Raw genomic sequence first — 20,466 nt, forward strand, 5'->3', positions numbered from 1 at the left:
CTATAGATACTTGAGATCTATGGATCAAAAAGCACTCTAGTGCAGAGCAGGGTGCTGGAGTTTTTTCATCCCTTAGTTACTGTTGCATTAGTTCTGAAGGTAGGAAGAACTACCTCCAAGTTTTCGGTGCAGCAGCTTGCAAGGCAGAGTGGACTGCTTGCTGAGTTTGCGGCTGGGATAATTCAAAACTGAAATAAGTTATAATACAATTTTTGAATGAATTGGAAATTATATTTGACTTTTTATGATGAAACCCTGCTTTGGTTTTGCTTGATCTGTGTGAGGAGTAGGTAGAGAATATATCCTCAGTTCCCTCACATGTTCTTTTCACAACAAAAAATTGCTGCAAAGCTAGACAAAACTGGTTAGAATTACTGCAAGTAGTATTTTCAGGCTTATGTGCTTCTGAAGGTTGAAATTTTTGGCAGTACAGCTGTGCCAGATTTCTGACTGCAGCCCCCAGTGCTCTCAGAATCAGTGTCTCCAAATGGGCTCTGTAATTTGCCTCAGCTGAGTCACTTCCTTACCATGAACTGCCATAAAGAGATGATTTCTTCTGCTTTGCTTTCTAGGGTTTAGCCTGCACTGCCCCCCGCCTTTTCAAAACAAGAACTCATCAGAAAATACCTTTTGTAGTAATGCAGTTGAGTTCAGAGAGTTTCAGAAACCGGGATTATTGGTGGCCTTTTTTGTTGAATGGACTACTGGGTTTTGTGTTCCTCATCTGTTACTAGCTGCTAATTTGAATGAGAAGCCAGCAAATGCACATGTTGGTTTTCTTTGTAAGTAGTGGTTATAGTTGCTCCCAACTGCCAGGTGTACGTGAATGTCTTATGAGATACTTTAGGTGATAGCTATCCATAAAATACTTAGAAGTATATCTTAAATATCTAAGCTGTTATATCTCATTTTTCTTAATGACCCACATTTCTTGCTTGATTTTTGCATAAAAATGTGAATGAGTCAAATTTGAAAGCTTTTGAATTTGCCAGATCAATAATAGTCTTTAGTGTAATGTTAAGATGCGTTTTATAGAAGATTGACTCTAATTGTGAAGAGCCAAAAAAAATTTTATTAAATCTGTTGTGTACATGTGTGTTGTGTACGCATATATAGTATACACATAAATGAATATACAATAGATTTATGAAAGGTTGCCTCAGCTGTATTGAAGAAAGTGGGTATCAAAAGGAAGATGACTTAATAAGAGATCACTTCAGAATGAGATGTACGTGTTGATGACCCTCATTGATTAAAAAAAACCAAAAAACCCACAAAAAAAAAACAACAAACCAAACTATTTTATAGTTGCAAGGTAAAACTGACAGGAACTGATTAGCACTTCTTTCTTATGCTGACAGTGATGCTCACTTTCTATTCCAAACTTCCACCAGGTAAGCTTGGTACAGGTAGTCATGTAACAAAGTGATGCTGTGGAACGTGGCAAATCCTGGCTTTGTAACCCAGTTTAGTTTATTGCAGCCACTGGTAGCTAAGAGGCTGCATGACTGGATGCTTCTAAAAGATGCTGTGTGTTGCATTAGTAGGACATCTTCCTCAGACCAGATGACAGTCCCCAGTCTATGTCTGTGTAGTCAGCATGGCCAGAGGATGTGCTCCTTTCTCTGGGTTCTCTCTGCTGGTGCATCCTACAGTGCGTTGTTTTACATTACTCCCCTTTTGCAGTATGAGGTATTAAATAAAATGAAGCTATACCAATAGATCTGTGTTATCTTGCTCTCATTAGGCCAGGTATAACGACAGAAGTAACAACGTCACAACATGCCCTTTTTGCATCTGCGGTGTTGCCCATGTAAGAAGGTCAGTTGAGAGTTTTCACAAACCTGCAAAAAATTCTTGAATTACAGATTATGGTTGAGACTGTAAGTGAAAAAGTATATGAATTGTAAGGTAGTATTAGTACTGGAAATTAATCATGACACTGTATGCACACTAATCACTGTAGTGGAAACATGCGGCTGCTATAATGAGATGCTGTGTTGGGAACAGGATACCACCATGTCCCCTTTCTGTGGTAGCAGGTGGTAAATTTGCTTAAGCTTGCATATTTTGTTACACTGTAGAGACTACAGTTTATACGTGACATATAAATCCATTTTCATTTAACTTGGAATTGTTTTCTTAAAGCAGATTCTCATTTAGTTAAAGAAAAAACAAGATTCCACTGGGACAGGTGTGTGAAGACTTGAAACAAAACTGGGTGTTTTTTTTAAAAAAAAAAGGCAGTGCTTTATTAAATGATAGTTAAGTTTGTCAGTTTTAAAATCCTTGTTTTCTTGAAGTATGCAGCTGTGACCTCTGAAATAGTTCATGCGTATCAGTATGTAAAAGCTAAATGTGATGATTAGGAGCAGAATTGGGATGGAAGTGAAGATGGGGGTGTGAAGAACTGGAGATGAGGAGGAAACGTGATAAAAGGGATTGCTGGATTTGAACTAGGTAGTTTGTGGGACTGGGGCTGACTGGATTAAAGAGAAGTGGTGAGCGGGCAGTGCTCACCTCTCCACAGCAGACAGAGGCACGGCTGCTTTTGACCTGATGCTTTCTGTGGACTGATGATTTCCAGTGGCTGTAGACAGCTCTTCGGCATACTTCTGTCCCAAATGAGGCAGGCTGTAGTGCTCACCTTTCTTTTTCCCCTGTTTTCCCCCCAGAAAAGGTGAGGAATAGTTAGAGAAGCTTCTTTAATGGGCATATTTCACATGATTCAGAGGAAGTGGAGTGCCAAAATGGGTCAGCTGTGAGCTGACCAAGAGACAGAGAACACCACGGGTCATAGCTGTGTGCTTTGCACTCATGGTCCAGGGTGCAAGACTGGCCAGGGCTCTGCCCGGCTGGAATGCTGCTCTCTGCCAGGGCAGGCTGGGTGCTCACCCTGTTGTAGCTGCCCAGGGGCCCCAGGGTCTCTGTGCGTGTGCATGGGGTGCGCATTATCTGCGAAAGCCAGCACAAACGAAGACGTGTGCCGCAGCTGTGGTTGCGCTGAAGTCTGTTGGGGGAATGTCTTGGTGTGCTGCGGCTGGTGTGTAACCCTGGGGAGCGGGAGGGCTGGTTTTCCTGGCCGCGCATGGACCGTTTGAGGAAGGAGGCCAAGCATGTGGTCTGAAGGTAGGGGTTCTGCTGCTGCCCTGTGGGATGTGGATGAGCAGGCTCGGGTGTCCCAGGGTGGCCCGTCCTGGGAGAGGAAGGGCTGCAGGGTGCTCGCTGTAAAAAGACAGGCGCTTGTAAACTTCCCCTCTTGGTATTTCAGACAAGCAGTGCTCGTGACACTGCCAAATGCACCCACAGGCTGAGACTGCTGAGATGGTCAAGCAGTGTAGCCAGGAGAGTTCTCCTGAGGATGCTGTAATAGATGCAGCCCTAGAGACCTGTTTGGCAGAACATGCCAATAACTTAATTCTGCCTATGCTGCAGTCTCTTTCTACAGAGGAAAAGGGCCTCTCTGGAGGAAAGATGAAGTCTGCAGTCTGGTCAGGTCAGCATTCCCCTGCCAAGTGCTATTGGATTGGTATGTGCTCCTCAGTGGACGGGTAAGGTACAGAGATGGCGTTGGCCCAACCCCAGGCTATACCCTTTCTCAGGAGGAATTCAGGACAGATTCCTTCAGATTTGGGGGCTAACTTAAAATTTCTTGCGTGATTAACGGTGTTCTTAAATGCGCAGTACATGTGTACATTTACGTTATTGTCAGTGTAGGCATTGAACCTTCTGAGATATTTTTTTTCTTTTGTATGTGCTTGTAAATCATATATGCTGAATATCAAGAGCATAAAGGCTGGTTCTGTATCTCGTGCCTGTGTCCATTAATACGTAGCCAGGCCTTGGGACTCTTCACACGCTGACATCTGGGGACACACAGCTAGTGTTCAACTACATCTGGTCCAGGCTTGCCAAAACTCTCCCCAACAATCGCCCCAAAACTCTTCAGCCAAAGACTGAGACAGCTGTGCTTCACAATCCAACTGATTTTTTGTGTGTGTGTGGCTGACAAATGATGCCTTTCAGGGTGTTTTTCCTTGTTAGAGAGGCACTATTGAGTTGAAAATACTGTAAATTTCAGAAAGCAATACTGCACTAGTTTTAAGTATAAAGCATACTAGGCTTTTCTGTTGTTGACCTTTTCTGCACTATGCTGTACAAGCTGAAGAAACAGGAATCTCCCAGGTACTGGACAGCATTAACAGATTGAATCCCCATTTGTTACTTTTCCTGTAGGGGAACTGTGACTTGAAAAGAAATGGATGCCGCCCCTGGCTCCATAAGCCAGGTCTCTGCCAGGGTGCAATTTCACATTGTTGGGGGCCAGCTGGCTGCCGTGGCCCCCTGGCACCACCAGCCAGTGTTGTGGTCCTCTCCGCACAGGGTCGCTGGTGCTGATCTAATCCCACAGAGAGCCAGTTCAGGGAGCATAGCTGAGAGAAACTAATCCTGAAAAAAACCCAAAAAGATACCGGCGAGCAAACGGTTAGAGTGGTAGTGGAGCGAGGGATGCCACTTGGTAACAGCTCCGCATTCAGTGAGTTTATCTGGAGTATGAAACCCTACGGGCAGCTTGACGTGAAACATGCTGTGCTCTCCGCTTGGCGTGGCAGAGACATTCCCCGCAACGTGGCAGCGGCTTTGTGGCTCCCCTAGTAGGAGCGATGCAAGGTCTGCCCTTGTTGGTGGCAGGTGGTGATATGAGAGCCGGTGGGGTTCACTGGAGGAAAGCGTCAGGAGCACGAAACCCAGCAGGGAGTTGGGTTTGGCCTCCAAAAGGCCAGAGGTGTAAATAGGCATCGGCAAAACCTCGCAAAAGGTTTGGGGGGTTGTCCCAGGCAAGGCCTTTTCTCTTCAAGCTTCCCCTGTTGGACTGCCACACAGATCTGAAGTACCAGATCCCACTGCACGCCAGTTCCCCACAAGAGCAATGGTCTGTGCTTTTAGCGGGGCTGCAGCTTGTGGTTTTCCTGGCCAGGGAAAGAAAAAAGGATGAGAAAAGCAAATCTTAGCTGTTTTAGATGCTTTGGTGCCACCATACCATTAACTTGTCTATTAAACTGTACAGTACCAGGAAGTTGGCGACTGACTGGGAAGGTAAGCAGCATTCCTCAGCTCTGTGCCCGACGTCCCTGTGGAGCTGAAAAGCAACCTTTAAAAGCTGCAGTGATCAGGCTTAATTCACTGTTAACTTCTAGTTTGGCATTTTAGTATAGCAGAGCAGCGCGTATGCAGTGGTCATTTCTCAGTTCCCTTCCTGCCTTTCAGCAGCTGCTCCTCAAAACTTGCAAAATGCGAGTGGTAGGCTTGGAGGAGTGCAGTGTGTGGTGTAATTACAGCTCTTCCTTCCCTGCCAGCTTCCTCTAAGCAATCTGTTTAATTTTTTTTTCTGCTTCTGTTGCATTCATTTGAACTGCTGTCAATGATGTGAAGACAATTGGAGGTGCGTACTAAAACTAGTGTTTCCTATGTGCTATTTCACATCGATCATATTATCTTAAGTGCGTTACTGTTTCAGAGTTTTACTTTGGAACTAAAATGTACTAACCTGCCTTCTTCGTGACAAGCAAAAAATAACATAAATTTCACACACGGTAGCAGAAACCATATTCTTTCCATCTAATTTTACTACATGCATCAATTATAGAGTGTTTCTGTGTAATACACAAGAAGTTAATGTTTCAGTTTTCTTAATGACAGTTCTTCAGAGGATATTTTCTCACTGAATGGAAAGAAAGGATTATATAAAATCAGCACTTAAAGCTAGTAGTACTGTAATGCTGAAAAGTACACATAAGTGTCAGTAACCTTGTGAAACTCAGTATATAATCCATTCAATGTTGTGTTTTCCAGGTTTCCAAAAAAAGGAAAACTTATATTCTCTGATATTTCCGGACATGCATATTTTCCTAGTCTTTGCTAGGAACCAGTGAGTTTTCAAAGCATTCATAAATACTGATCAAGTATAAAAGCATGTTACAAAATGCTAATTTGCGATGTTGAGATAGCAAACTAGTTTTACTGCAAACCTTGCAATTACCCTCAGTTACCAGAAAATTAAACAAGTACCTTAAAAACCAAATAAACAAACAAACAAAAAACAACCCAAAAAAGCCCAGTTCATTTTTTAAAAAATAATTTATGATAAAGCTCTACAGTGATATTAATGTTATTCAGAGTTCCTTTTGTACAAAGAGTGTGTTATTGGCACCTAAAGTCCTCATTTATTGGCGATTCCCCTTTCTATAAGACAGCTTAAGGTTTTCTTGTTGTCGTCATCATCAGAGGAAAGTTACCAGCTGAACTAATCCATTCTACAAGATTTCATAGGGAAAATAATTTTGCAGCTATTCTTTCTAACTGATACACATGTGAGTTTAACTGTGGTGGCAAGAGGCAGGGTAAGGTATGGAAATGCAGACAGCTGCCTCTGAAAGAAACAAAGCTTCAAGGAAGCTTAACATGCTGAAATCAAGGGGGGCATATAATCTCCATCCTAGGGTGCTAAAGTACCGAGTGTCACATCAGTCTAGGGTTATTAACAGCTTTTGCTTTGGGATATGGACTTAGGGCTAAAGAGTGCTCATGAAAGAAGGACATAAAAACTGCAGGTGACAGCAATCAAGCCAGTCCGATCTCAAAATATGCATGACAGCCTTGCATCCTGCTAATAGAGAAGACCTGGAAAAATCAGAAAAAGTGGCTGAAGTGCAATGTTAGTTTATCAGTTTCAAATCATGCCTTACCTTTATTATTGTACCTTACCTAGCATTTCTATTTTGTTAACTAGATTATTTTCTTAGACAATGGAAATGTACTAAAGGTAATCTGGCCTTCAGAAAGGATCTGTTACAGTGTGCAAGGGAAGATAATCAGTTAAAATAAGGTTTACCACATGAACTCTGAAATGGGTAAAAAATTGTTTACTGAGCCCAAGACCTTCTCTTGTTTTTGAACCTCCCATGCTCCCCTGTGATTCATGGTTTGGAATTAGAAATGTTTTTAACAACACAGTGAGTATAAAACTGCTGTGCCTTGTGCAGTGTATCCCACTGAGCCACCTCGTAGCATCTAGGCAGCCTTTAAGGACAACCATATTAGAGAAATATTGAAGTTAAAAATAACTTTCTCAGTTGCACCCTACTATGTATGTAAAAGATAAGGGGGTGAGGGACAGAATTTAAACTGACCTTCTTCCTGTGGGGAGAAAGTAGAGGTTATCATGTCCTGCCTTTCCTGCCAGTGTGTCCTTCCTGTGGTTCCCCAGTTCATTGGTCTTCCCCTTTGGTAGCTAGCCATAGTTGCCCCAAAGCTTTTACGTCAGGTTATAGGAACACCAGGAAGGAGTTTGGCTGGCATTTTTCTGCTTTTGGGGAGCATGTAGGAAGGGGGAAGCTGCTCTTCCCAATGGTGTCTAGAGCAGCTTGGGGAAAGAAAAGAAGAGAAACAATCAGGTCCTTGATTCCCTACTCCAGTTCACACTAGAGCAGGCTCAGTGCTGCTGAGCTTCAGGTGCCTCCTGGCTCCTCTTCCTAAAGGCACATAGGCCGGCTGGGAATGGCAGGAATAGAATATATTTCAAGGAGTAGTGCGTCTCCTACACCAGATGAGGCACTGACCTGGGGATCTGGTAGTGGGATTTCCTTCCTTACTCTGCCAGTGTAGTGCGAGTCACTTTGAACAGGTCATGGAATTTGCTCTAAAGTATTGATTATGGTTTCTCAGCCCTTTTTAATAACCTGACCAGCCCCAGTGTTGCAAAAGCCTCAGTGTAGTTTCTGTAACAACAGATAATCTTTGGCAGCATCCCTCTAATATAATTCACAGGTTATGCTAACTGCATTGTCTTTAGGAGCAGTGTGTCCAAGTCCTCTCGCAGAGAGGCAGACACATTATTTGGGGCTTGGTGTGCGATTCAGTCATTTCTGGCTGCAATCTTCTTCTTGTGAGGTGCAGTTTGCTTTTCTGATGGCAGGCCCACTGGGGAGGAAGGGCTGGAGGGATGGCTTCATGCTTTTCGCATCCCGTTCAGAACAGTATTCGCCACAGCTGCAGTAAACGGGGAGAACAGTACTCCCCTCTCCCAACCTTATGATATCTCGTACCACAGCTGGAAATCTGCTAGGCAGCCAGCAGGAGTCTTGTGGGTTTTTCACTACCTCTGTTACATCGTGTGTTGCACCTTTTCATCGGCAAATGTCTGACGTTGCTGCATCATGGCACAGGCATTGTGAGATGTTATCTTCTACATCACAAGCACTGTACAGATGGGTCTTGGTGTGAAACAATTTGCAAGCTTTCCCTTATTTCTCAGCCTGAGAAGTCTGCTGTGAGCTGTCTTTACTCAAAACTCCTCTTGCTTCCGTTTTCATCTTAAAGGCACAAAAGATGTCAGGACAGGGAAATTTAACCAAATTTTCAGAAGACGATGATCCCTAACAAAAATTATACAGGCACAGGTTACCTGGGTTTGGTAGGAAAGAATTTATGACCTGACTGTTGATGAAGTCAGTGATGACTATTTGTGTGATTAAGAACCGCTGGGGCAGGGTCTGAGGCTGCAAGGGAGGGAGAATCTGAGACTTTTTGATGAATATTTGGGGTAATGAACCTAAGGTAATGTATGATGTGCTACACAGGAGAGAGTTAAGGTTTGGTTTCACTCAAGAACCGACAGATCAGGATTTTAAGGGCAGGGGAAGAATGGGGGAGTAGAATGGACCTGCTGCTGCTGCTAACAACCATTAAAAAAAATACAAAGCCAGCTGCTCTCAGAGCAGAGCTTGATCCTTTCAGTGCCTTTAACAGCACAGTATATATTCAGAGGAGGGGAATTCATGAGGCCCTTTGGACCTACACCATGGCATTACACAAAAATGCAAACCCGAACAATGGGTGGCCTCAGCGGTTCCATCTGGCTCGCCATTAACAAGGTTAAAGTAAAGTGGGTTTCCTTGGCTGTGTCACACACAATTTACACTTCAGATGCTTTAACTTTGGAGCCAGACCGGAGGGAGCATCGCTCTAAACGCACGTGGCAAGGGTCTCCTAACATGTGTGGTAAGTGCATTTGGTATTGATGCTCTTTGAAAGATACATAGTAGTAGCATTTAGAGAATTTGTAGGTAGTATTTGGACAGTGCAGATTTCTTGGCTAAATCATTTTAAAAAATAAAATTCCTGTCAACAAATAAGAATTACAGTCAAATATTGTTTACACAGTATGTTTTAAGGACATTATAATATTAGTAGCCGTATTCAGCTAACAGCAGAAATTATTAGAGGCCTGAGAAATGTTACCACCAGCATTTTTCATACGGTAGCCTGAAAACTCCAAACCACTTTTAAGCTAAAAGAGATACTGATGCACAGAAATGTATTCTGTTGTAAAGCATGTTGCTTTCAGAGCCACCAAAATACTCTAGATAATAGCATAGTTAAACATGGCAAATAATGACCTTTAAAAAATTTTAGCTGTAGAGAGCCAGTGGTATATCAACAAGTATGTTGGCCTTTAATTTCTATGCCATTGAGTGTAATAGAGCATTGGAATTATCACAGCATTTTGCAAAAATCTTGCTCTTTGTCTCAGCTTTGAGATGCTTCAAGGAAACCTGACTGTCCTACAGGCTGTCCCATTCTTGAATAAAAATTCAGTCATTATTGAATTAATATCGAAGTTGATAATTCAGTTGTGAAGCTGGTTTATGATCTATAAGACGAGCATTTGAGCAGTTAACTCTGTGGTAAAGATCTAGGGTAATTTCCAGAGAGAATACATCTATTGTTGCTGCAGAGGTGTTCGAGGCATTCCACAGAGCAGGGTGAGCGTTGCACTGGATGACAGATACTACAAGAAACCTAACCATCTCAGCTGCCTTTGACCATAAATCATGAGTTCAATTATGGAGCAGAACTTTATACTCCTCCTGAAGTTAAACGATTAAAATTGCATAGCATAAAACCAGCTGACGTTGTTGACTAACAGTTATCCCAGCGACATCGGTAGTCTTGCGTAGGAAGGCCCTGAGCAAGCATCCTGCCGCGCTGAGCTTCCTCCTCGGTGAGCTGTGCAGTATCACTGCAGTGGGGCACGCCTCCTCTCGAGCGTGCTGCTGAAAGGTTCGCTTTGGCATCACCATCATTGAACAGCTCTGCAGTTGCTTCATGCCTTCCAGGCTTTGCCAGCAGGTGAGCCAGTGTTACTGATGATGGCTTCCATTACGTGCTATTAATAGAGGGCTTGGTGTGGATAGCCCTGTGCTTGTTTATCCCTTTTTCAGTTGTCTGTTGTGCAACTCTCTGACCCACTCTCGTGGCTCCTCTGTGCTGCCCTTTCATATCTCTTACAAAGACAGGAATATACTTAAAAATTACATTTTAGTTTCTGACTGTATGCAGCAGTCCTGATTATTACAAGATGTCATTTGACAGGCATGTCAAAGTTGCCAAGCTCCTCTCAAAGGCTTCCTGCCCACTGCATTTGAGGTAACTACAAGCAAAGTAAATGGAGCTGAGAAGTCATCTCGTGACTAATTGGTCACAAACCTTTGACAATCCCTTCTCTTCTCCCTTTTTAGCTACCAGACTGCTCTCTGTCCATAAGCAGCAGCTTTTGACTCAAGCCCTATCTTCGCAATAGCCTTAGAAAGAACGTAGTCAGAGAGCTATTCTTGCTGAGTCCTGACAGGTGGAATGCTTCCACACCAAGTGTTGCAGTGGAGGGGAAGTGAAGAAAGAAGAATGCAGCAAGGCAGAACCTGTGGAGGTACATTGGAATAGTCTGCCCGGGGAAGTGGTTGAGTCACCATCCCTGGAGGTATTCAAAAAGCAAGTAGACGGGGTACTTAAGGACATGGTTTAGTGGGCATGGTTGATGGTTGGACTCGATGATCTTGAAGGTCTTTTCCAACCTAAATGATTCTATGATTCTATGAGGTAGAAGGGAAATTGTCCAGCTGCAAGTAGCACTTGCGTGAGCGTCAGCTGGGAAATGCCCCAGCTCTGCTATGCATGAGTAGAGGGAGAGTTCACAAAAAAAGGATTAGTTAACCTGAAATAGGGATGGTTGATTTTATGGGGAATATGTAAAAGAATGGTGTAAAGACATATTTACTTAGAGGAGGGAAAAATACACATCTCTGTCTGCTGTATTTAGCATGTATTTAACTCAAAGCACACTTCGCAGCCAACTTGGCTACTTTTTTTGTCAGTTAAATTCTTTTCCAGCTGATTGTCTGTAACTGAAGGGGAATTCAGCCACAGCCACTCTGTTTATAAAACTTAAGTTCAACATCTGCATCTTGTGCCTGGACTTCCAATGCTTGATTCTTCAATCCATCCTTCACATACGCACTCCTACTGGTGTAGATCAGATAAATGAAATACTATAATTGACATATTCATGAATCCGGGTAGAAATCCAGTAGATTTGTGTAAAGGCTGTGTGTGTGCTGTGACCAGGCATAAGTCCCAGATACAGGATGCAGTTCCACATTGCAGCTCCTCTGGCAAGAGCGTTTGAGGACGATGGGAATCTCACTGCTTAATCTACTCCCTCCCACCTCCTGCCAGTGTTTATCACACCCACAGTTGTGCCAATGCAATGGTTTATGATTTTTGTTTCAAAACTGGAGGTGTGATGTGAACCAAGCTAAACAAACACTACAAACTGAAAAAAGTAGATGAATTAAGTGAAAAGTTTTGCTGTTGAGAACTGGCTAGCAGTTTTAGTTACTGCATGGATCATCCTCGGGAGTTTTATGAAAGCAGATCATATGTCTTTGGAAGTATTCTTCTTGAAAAGGGGGCGTTTTGCTGAATGATTATCTTCCATTTATTTTCACATTACCACAGAAAAGCTATGAATGAAATGTGAAGTAGTTGAGCTGGAGTCGTGGTCACTGCTTATGGTTCTGGATGGGTTGCAGCATTCAAGCAGGATCCCTGGCAGTTCCCTGCATTCTGCCTGGCAGAGCATACTGTTGCTGGCTTGTTTCGCAGTACGGAGTGTGAAAACAGAAAGGCAACCCAGGAGCTGTCACTGATGCTGCCAAGACAGCAAGCAGTAGTGGCACTGGCTGTGCAAAGCTTCACAGGAAACGGGGATGAAACCTAAGCACAGTAGTTTGTTGAAGACGTTCGGGTTCAGACTTTTGCACCATGTAGAAAGTGTGTATTTTCTGCATCTAATTCTCTTTTTTGTGCTTCCTGCCAACAGGGAATGAAAAAAGACTTGTGGAGGGTTTTTCTGCGTTTGTGCAAAGTCCAATTAAGCTCTCTCAATAGCCCTCATTTTCTGTGTAATGTTTGGATTGTAGACATAAGTGAAATAACTTTTCATAACACATCTATGACTTTTCATCCCAGTAGTTGGACAGCAGTGAAATAGCCATAACAAAGACAATTTTAAAATCGGGTATTTCATGCATTGTCCAGGATGTGCTAGATTCCTGCTCTAGTTCAGTGAATGCCAATTAATTTGTGGCCTGATCACTGTACGGTTGTACTCTGTTGTACCATAACATTTTTTTTTCCTTGCTTTACCAGATAGAATCCCGAGGGGCGCAGACTCAGATTGTCAAAGTTACGAGGATCTTGCTTGCTTCTGAAGTCAGTGGGACTTAGGCATTTAAATACCTGTAAAAGTTTGATTATACAGAACAGGGTCACACAGGCTGCCTGTGACAGAGAAAAAGAGTAGTGCCACGCTCTCCATCACCAGCTTCTGAGCCTGGGAAGGGTAAGACTTTTCATGAGGGAAATTTGTGAGCTGTGCTTGAGGTCCAGAGTCCTGAGTGGGGGACACAGTCTCCCTCCACTCTGTGGTTATTTGGAATTGGGTATTTCCAGGTGTTTGGATATTTAGAATTAGAAGGTTTGTAAGGAGAAGGGCCAAAGGGATCTTGATTTAGGAGCAAAGCTTTCTGGCCTTCCAGGTTTTCAAGAGTGTGGTTTGTTCCTGGAAGTATCCAGGAGTAGTGTAGGAAGTGCCAGACTTTTAAAGGTCCGAGCCCTCGTCTTCTATGGCTAGAACTGTTCAGGTATTATGATTTTTGACCACACAGAAGGCGTTGGGTTCCTAGATTTAATGTTTGGGTCCTGCCAAGAGCTTCAAAACCCGAATTTTCTTGCTGTCTGTGTCTTGTATAAGTTGGGCTTTCTACTGGACAGCCAGCAAGTCAGTGCTCTAGCTTACAGCTGAGCCCCACAAAATTATCGGGTTGGCTCCTGAGCCCTCCCCTTCACCTGTATGGCCCAAGCCAGTGAGCACACTTTAACCTACACGAAAGGTCCCCGAGAGTTCACCACTCGGCATGAAAGACATGTTTGGATTCAAGTCTTCCCTCCATCAAGAGGTCGCTGTGATCTCCAGATGGTCGTTGTTCAGCCTTTTGAAGAAGGATTAGTAGATTGTAGGTAAGAGACAGGGCTTTCTCATCTTCACTTTCTGGGGAGCAGGGGTCACTGACCAGCTGCAGGAGGATTACGCCCGGTGGTGGAAGCAGCACCACGAGGTGTGGGGGGAGACTGTGCCTGAAGAGGGCAGGCAGCGATGGAAGCTCTGGGCAGTACAGGGTGAAGAGTTCAGCCGAAAAGTGTGCGGCAGCTCCTAAGGCTGGTGGTGTGGTTTTTACAATGGTGCAGTAATACAGATACCTCCCACTGACACCCGATACAATTTGTTATTGCACAGGTGGAGGGTTGTGGCACCCGTATGTCAGCTTTCAGGAGTGGCTGTGAGGAAGGGTTCCCGCAAATGGAGGATGCTGACTGGTGGGTAGGGGTCCTGCTCCAGGGATGCTGGGCAGCCGGGCTCCCTCAGTCTGCCTGCCAGCGAACTCCGTGCTCCTTCTACCCAGCAATGGGCATTTATCCAGAATGGGAAAAAACCAGATCCGGTTCTCCGTCTAGCTGTGAGTTCAAATCCACTGCTCCACCTGGTTGAGCTGCAATATTTTTAAGGTCTTGTGGGAGAAGGATAATCTCAGTTTTTCTTGTGGAAGGTCTATCACTGGAATAATTAATTGCTCAATGAATAGTAAGAGTTGTCTCCATAACCTCACAGCAGTACGGCCAATAATCACTAAACCAGGAAGAAACTGGGTTTCAGTCAGGGCTAATGAAATCTTACGGATTCCTATGGATTTGACATGTTACATGTTCCATTCCTAGCCACTGCAGTGTGTCCGTGTCTTCTAACCTGCCCTCAGAGCCTGGGATCAGAGGAGAGCAGACAGGCTACTAGCATAACTGAGTACTCCTTTATTGTGCCAGAAGTTGGGATTTGCACTCCAAAACACAAGAATTCATAACCATTCTCCCTACAGAAATTCAGTACCTGGCTGGCCTGTGCACACTTTGCTTAAGAGGCTGCAGAGACATACATACCTTCTTCCACCCCAGCCAGAGGTCAGATTCATCCCTAGCAACTTCAGAGCTTGCATTAAAAATGTGTTGCCCTTTCTGCCTCCGTGCGCTTCCAGTCTTAACGTACAGTTTTCCTGCCTTGCACAGTGAATGCTACTGATAACTGGAAGGTGGTTGGGTTTAGAGTAAAGATGCATTGTTAAGGCACAGACACGATGCTGGCATTAATCACTCTTCTGGTTTCTGACTGCTTTCAAAATTGTAAATTCAGGGCTTCCATAATTGAAGTTGTGGCTTGGGTATGAATTTCTGATCAAAAGTACAGATAGCTGGTTGCGCTGTGCTCGGTGAGCATATCCATAGCGTTTTTCTTTGGCCAGTGCACTCAGTGTCCGACTTGTAATCAGCTGTCCCCTTGCATTGATCACGACTGGGGTGCCCTTATCTGAATTATTCTTCGCTTTCAAAAATTTTATTCAAGTCTAGGGTTCCTATTTTATCTAAATCTCCTGATGCAGGGTTCATCAGTCATGCCAGGAAAATTGATCCTTGGCCTGTAAACATCCTTACTTTTAAAATCGTTCATTCATTCTTTCTTAACCTGAAAGGCTGAGCATAAATGGGCAGAAGAATCAAACACATCACTCTTCCACCTTGGCTATAATTCTTTGGTTTTCTTTTTTCAACTTTGTGATTTATGGTGCATTATGCTTTCAAGTGTTACATCAACCAGCAAACACAGATTTACAGGTGGAACTGAGGGGCTTTAGCCTGCATTGCTGCGTTGCCTCACAGCTTCTATCAGCCTGACCTCTGCAACTAGCCTTGGCTACTGCAATGTGACTTTTCAGTATTTGTACACAGTGGGAAATTCTTTTCTCAATTACACTATTAAAGTTAATGGAGAATAAGCTCAGTGTAGTTATCAAAATTGCTCTGGATTTATACCCATGTGACTGAGAGCATAATTAAGACCATTAACTTGCTCTATTTCTGGGAAGACGCAATTTTTTAAAAAAGTTTTATTAACTTTATTGTTACAATTGGACTGGACTGATACCACTTAATCTACATAATCACAACGAAGAGGGATAAAGTGATCTACTTTACCACATACAGTGAAATGCTTTCAGTTATGTTTCATCATTTTTAACCGTACACAGAATTAACAGAATTCAGAGAAAGAAGTATTAAACTCAAACCTGTGCGTGAGATTTGCCATCCTGAGGCCAAACTAAGAAAAAGGAAATGCCAAATTTTGAATTAACAGTGTTGGTTTGATGTTCACAAATGTGTATTTGATGTACACAATTATAGAGAGAATTAACAACAAAGATATATCTGGTGGTGAGATAGGGCGAAATAGTAGAAAATGGCCTTATTTCACTTTTAATTCTTAGGGATCAGGCAGTGTGGGACAACAGAAATACCTGCCTCAGGTGGGAATTAAAAGCTTTAACATATGAGGCTTAATCCTGTTGCAGCTGAAATCCTCTTTTCGTGCTTTACTGTTGCTTCTATTGCTTCTGCATTTTGATGTGAAAAGTTTCAAAATTAATTTCTTTCTTTAAGATGTTGAAAGCCTCTTAAAAATGTGTTCTAGAAAATGCTGAACACAACCATTTAGTAATAATGTCTATATATGGAGCTAGTCCGGTTTAGACAGCTTAAGATGGAAAAGTGAATTAGGAACTGACTGCTTGCTTTCTCAGTCAGTGCATCAGAGTGATATAGATTTCCCTTATCAGTAAAATGTGGCTATAGATCATCTGAATGGCTTAGTTGTTCTTGCAGGTATTGAACATGTGAACTTATGGGTATTTCAAGGAAAATCAACCACCATGTTTGATGTCCTTTTGTTACACAGTTGGGAAAGGAAGCCCTGCGTGTATTTCATGTAACATGACTTTATCAATTCCATGAGCTCTGGAAGGAACCCCTACAGAGATAGCTGGCATGGCCTTCTCCTAGTGAGCATGTCGGACAGTAACTGTCCCCTTTTTTTTTTTTCCTGATAAGCAAAATGAAGATGTGAGTTGCTGGTCAAATCCTGCAATCCTTAAGACTTGTGAAGCCTATATTCATGCAAGTCATCTAATTCAGTGAATGTAATAGGAAAATCCATTTCAAGGCTAGGGTCTAAGTCAGTCCGTACTCCTGTTGCCAGATTTTTCTGAAACTTTGTGCATGATACCGATTTATAAGTGATACCTAAAGTCATATGACGCTAATTTGGTATTTGGGGAAGAACAATAGGTTATGAACTTCCAGAGCAGCCACCCTCCTCCTCCTCCTCTTCCTCTACCCCTACTCGCTTCAGTGCTCCAACCTACTGCCAGGATGCCATTTGCCGTTTCCTGCTGCTGTGATGAGTTGGTGTTACTTGTATTTGCTGCTAACATTAGTGATAAAATAAGGAACCAAAGGGAAGTGGCAATTTTAAACAACCAGTTCCCAGTTACCTACTACCCTTTTATCTCATCTGTGGATTAGCTGATCAGTGGATGTAGAAACCCTGGAACCAGCTCTGCTGAGAGATAAGGTCAGGCATGCCTCTCAGCTCATGAACAGCACCTCACTGACCCAGAAAGAGTTGAGCTGGTTTTATGCAGCATGCACCCTTACCCGCATGGCCGGGAGGCTCAAGTGACCTCTGTAAAGACTTCTGGTGTTACTGAACTATGCTGCTGTTAACAGGGGCACTAAGGAGTGGTTTCAAACTCAGCCCACCAAAGTCTACTTAGTTCTGGCGACCTCCACTCCTGCCCAGTGCTGCACACCAGCTAACTTTGGTAATAGACTGCAAGCGTGGGTGCGGACTGCAGTGATACCCAGAGCAAATCCATATGGCAGCCTTTCCAGCAGCGTGAACTATGGAAAATACTGGTTTTAGAAGTACTGCATATAGAACTGTTTTAATTTAAAATCCCTTTTCTTTTATTATTCCCACAGAAATTAAGGCTTACAAGGGAAATTTGTGGTTGAGAACACTTGTGTGTGTGGTTTCATAATGCAAAAAGATTAACAGTAGTAGACTTATTTGAAATCGCAGTATAACATTTCATGTTTGAAATGCATGATATACGACTGTTTAAAACATAACTTACTTAAACCGTCACTGATCTTGTATCTGCTCTATCTGGATGGGTTAAAGCCATTAAAATATACACATTCTTTCCACGCTATATTGATACTATTGGAGGAAAACCATCTTTCATGTTATTTAGAAAAAAGACCTTGCTTTGTAAATTGTTATTTCAGGAGTTCTTAACTCTCAATGTAAAGAAAACCCTTTTGTTGTAACACATGAAAGTACATCCAAAGCATTCCTCTGTGAGGATGCATTTCATAAGGATTTTTATGTGATTATGTGAAAAATAATTTTCCTCCATGCCTGTAAAGAGGGCTGAGTGGATAGCAGAGATAAGGTTTCACGGAAAGGAAGAAAGAATGGAAATGACATCGTCGAGGTTATTTTTTAAGAGCTGCTGTCTGTGTAGTCCTTTCCATTTTTGTGCAGAAAAAGACTGCATTTTGCGCATTTCGAACCACCTTTCTGTTTCATTGTTGTTCTTGGTTGTCAAAAAAAAAAAAAAAAGAAAAAAAAAAAAAAGAAAAAAAATCCACCTTCCCATAAAATCGTATTAGCAGATTTAAAGCAAATTCATTTCCTCACGAACTTAAGCTAAATTGTATCCCGACAGGCCTGATTTATCAGGCAAATGCCCCGCGTTGTTTGTCAGCTTCTTTGTTGGGGGGTGAGGGGGAGGGGAAACCCCAGCAACAAAAGACCGTAACCTATTGATATTATTTCTGCAATACACCAGGGAAAATAGATTGATTTACAACTAACCACTGAAAACTAGTCGATCTGATGAGTTTACAATGGAGCATTTTTATTTATTTATTTGTAACGAGTAAACATCATCAATATTCGACCCTGTGTTATTGGAAGCCTTGCAGACAGTGGGTTTGTGTCAGCGTGCTGGGGCTATCTGTAAGATGAAAGAAGGCAAGCTTAAATAAATGAAGGGACCTTGTTTTTCTCACGAAATTGAGTGTCTCCTATTTCTGGTACATTATCATGTGTTGTAGGATTTGGAGAAGCAGATAGATGAGCATTTTTATTTTATTTCATCTTTATTTCTTTAGGAAGTTATCTTTTTTCTTAGAAAATGATATTTCTTTTAATCTTAAGAAGCTAGTAAAGCACAGGAAATTTTCAAACTGAATTTTACTGAAGAACAACAGCCTGCAATTAACTTTCCCAGCATGTTGCCTCTGCACAGTGTTTTGTATGAAGGAGGGGTTCAGGGTAGCAAACACTCACAGAATCAACACAGATCTAAATGTGGCCCTGACATGCTGCTTTCTGAATTGGTGATACACCATTTTCCAACATACTTTGCTAAAAATAATTACAGTTTTAAAATTAAACTGATTTTTTTTTTTTTTAAATGGATTGATAAATGAGGGTGCTAGTGAAGTTTTCTGCCTTAGTGTGACCCTGCCCCTGCTCACTGGACATGCCATAAATGCTCTGATGAAGATGCTAAATGCTCCATTCTCTATTTAACAAGATGATTTCACTTGACCTTAAATGATTTTTTCAGTATTATTTCAGTATTTTGAATACCAATACCTTATTGGAGCGTTTTCAAAGCTTCCTGCATTTGGCTACAGCTTAAGAATTAAAGGTTGATAAACTAAATGGCATAAAACCCAGCAACATGCATGTGAGCAGAAACATTCCAGCAATTTCCCTCTCGGAGGGCATGGGCAGAGTGTGTACCGTGTGTCTTGTGTATGTCTTGTTGACTCATGGGTGGTTTTCCTCCTTTAAAAGCAAAAAACTGGGCCACATTTCTGCTTGTTAATTCCCTGCTGGGTGCAGGGAGTGGGGCAGCTGTGGGGCACAGCTCGGCAGCGAGGGAGCGCAGCAAGGCTCCCTCCTGCACCCCATGATTTTTTAAAAAACACAGGCCAGCTTTATTTCTCCTGGGATTTAATGCTGCTTTAAAGGTTCTGGGGAAGGGAGAAATGTCCTGAAACAATGCCTGCAAGGGAATCCCCCTGTAAAAGCAGCGGAGGAAGAAGTGAAATGCCAGAGGAGCTGGTGACCAGTGCGGGGCTACCAGTAGGCGCTGGCTGCTGGTCAGGGTGCGCAGTGGTCCCCACCACACCTCCCGCTCCTCCCTTGCCATGCACTCCTGCTCCTGCAGCTTGTAACCCTGGCAGCCAACCAAACTTTTATTTTCCAAGGACAGTTGCTGCCTGTTTTGAAGTTGCAGTGACCGAGGCCTCGTACTTAGTTTCAGCATTTCTTGCTCTAAAAGGATGAGGTCTGCATGTGCTATCTGTTTTAAGCCATCAGGGTAATGCCCCATTTCAAAAAAATACTCAAACTGTTTTTTTGATTTTAAGTGTAGGCTTCGCAGCAAGAAGGATTTTGGTGTTACACTGGTATTAAGTAAAAGTGATTAGTCCTTTTATAATACAGTAACATACAAGAGGTGTCTGTTTAGCAGCAATCCCCTGTGGTCCTGTCAGTCTTTGGAGTGATGCTGTGACAGCTTTGATATCCAGGATTTGGTTACTGGAATATTTAAGTAATCTGTTAAAATGTACTTGTATTTTATCTCAAAGACAATTTTAAATTAGCAGATCCTCGACAGTCCAGAAGACTCTTTCAGTCCTGTGGAGGTGTTAGAGGTGTTTCTCACTCGCCCCAGGTGGTGCCTGAGCAAACACATGCCTCCCCAAGCTTTTCTAGGTGTTCACATCCACCAGCAAGAATTGTCCCCTTGCACTGCCCCACGGCCTGATTCTCAAGACGAGTCACTGAAGCCCTTGAAGAGTAAAACATCTTAGTTTTGTCTAAGACCCATATTTCTGTTAGATCATGGATAGTTTGACCTCAGTTTACAGCAAAATAGGGTAGTTCAAGCGATCTGCTGCATGTTCTGTCTGCAGGAACTGGCCTTTCTTTAGGTATGTTGTGAAAGTAATTACTAAAAAAGACAGCACATTTAGGTATGATTCTAAACATCTCCTTTATGCTTGAACTGCTTAGTTGGCATTCAGTGTATTGTAAAA

The 20,466-nt window shown here is 42.7% G+C and overlaps 1 protein-coding gene across 3 annotated transcripts in view; it reads left to right on the forward strand.

Moving 5' to 3' along the window:
• Positions 1-20,466, forward strand: part of LIN28B (lin-28 homolog B) — a 94,046-nt gene that overhangs the window by 65,674 nt on the left and 7,906 nt on the right. Inside the window, exon 1 of one of the 3 annotated variants that reach the window (XM_049818085.1) lies at positions 3,149-3,551. The exons of the other annotated variants lie outside the window; for them this stretch is intronic. Coding sequence (XP_049674042.1) covers positions 3,298-3,551 — 254 coding nt within the window. The 5' untranslated portion in view covers positions 3,149-3,297. Of the gene's footprint in view, positions 1-3,148; positions 3,552-20,466 lie in introns of those variants that run through there. 3 annotated transcript variants of the gene reach the window in all.

This window comes from Accipiter gentilis, chromosome 15 (assembly GCF_929443795.1).
Source record: "Accipiter gentilis chromosome 15, bAccGen1.1, whole genome shotgun sequence".
In the NCBI taxonomy this organism is placed as follows: Eukaryota; Metazoa; Chordata; class Aves; order Accipitriformes; family Accipitridae; genus Astur; species Astur gentilis.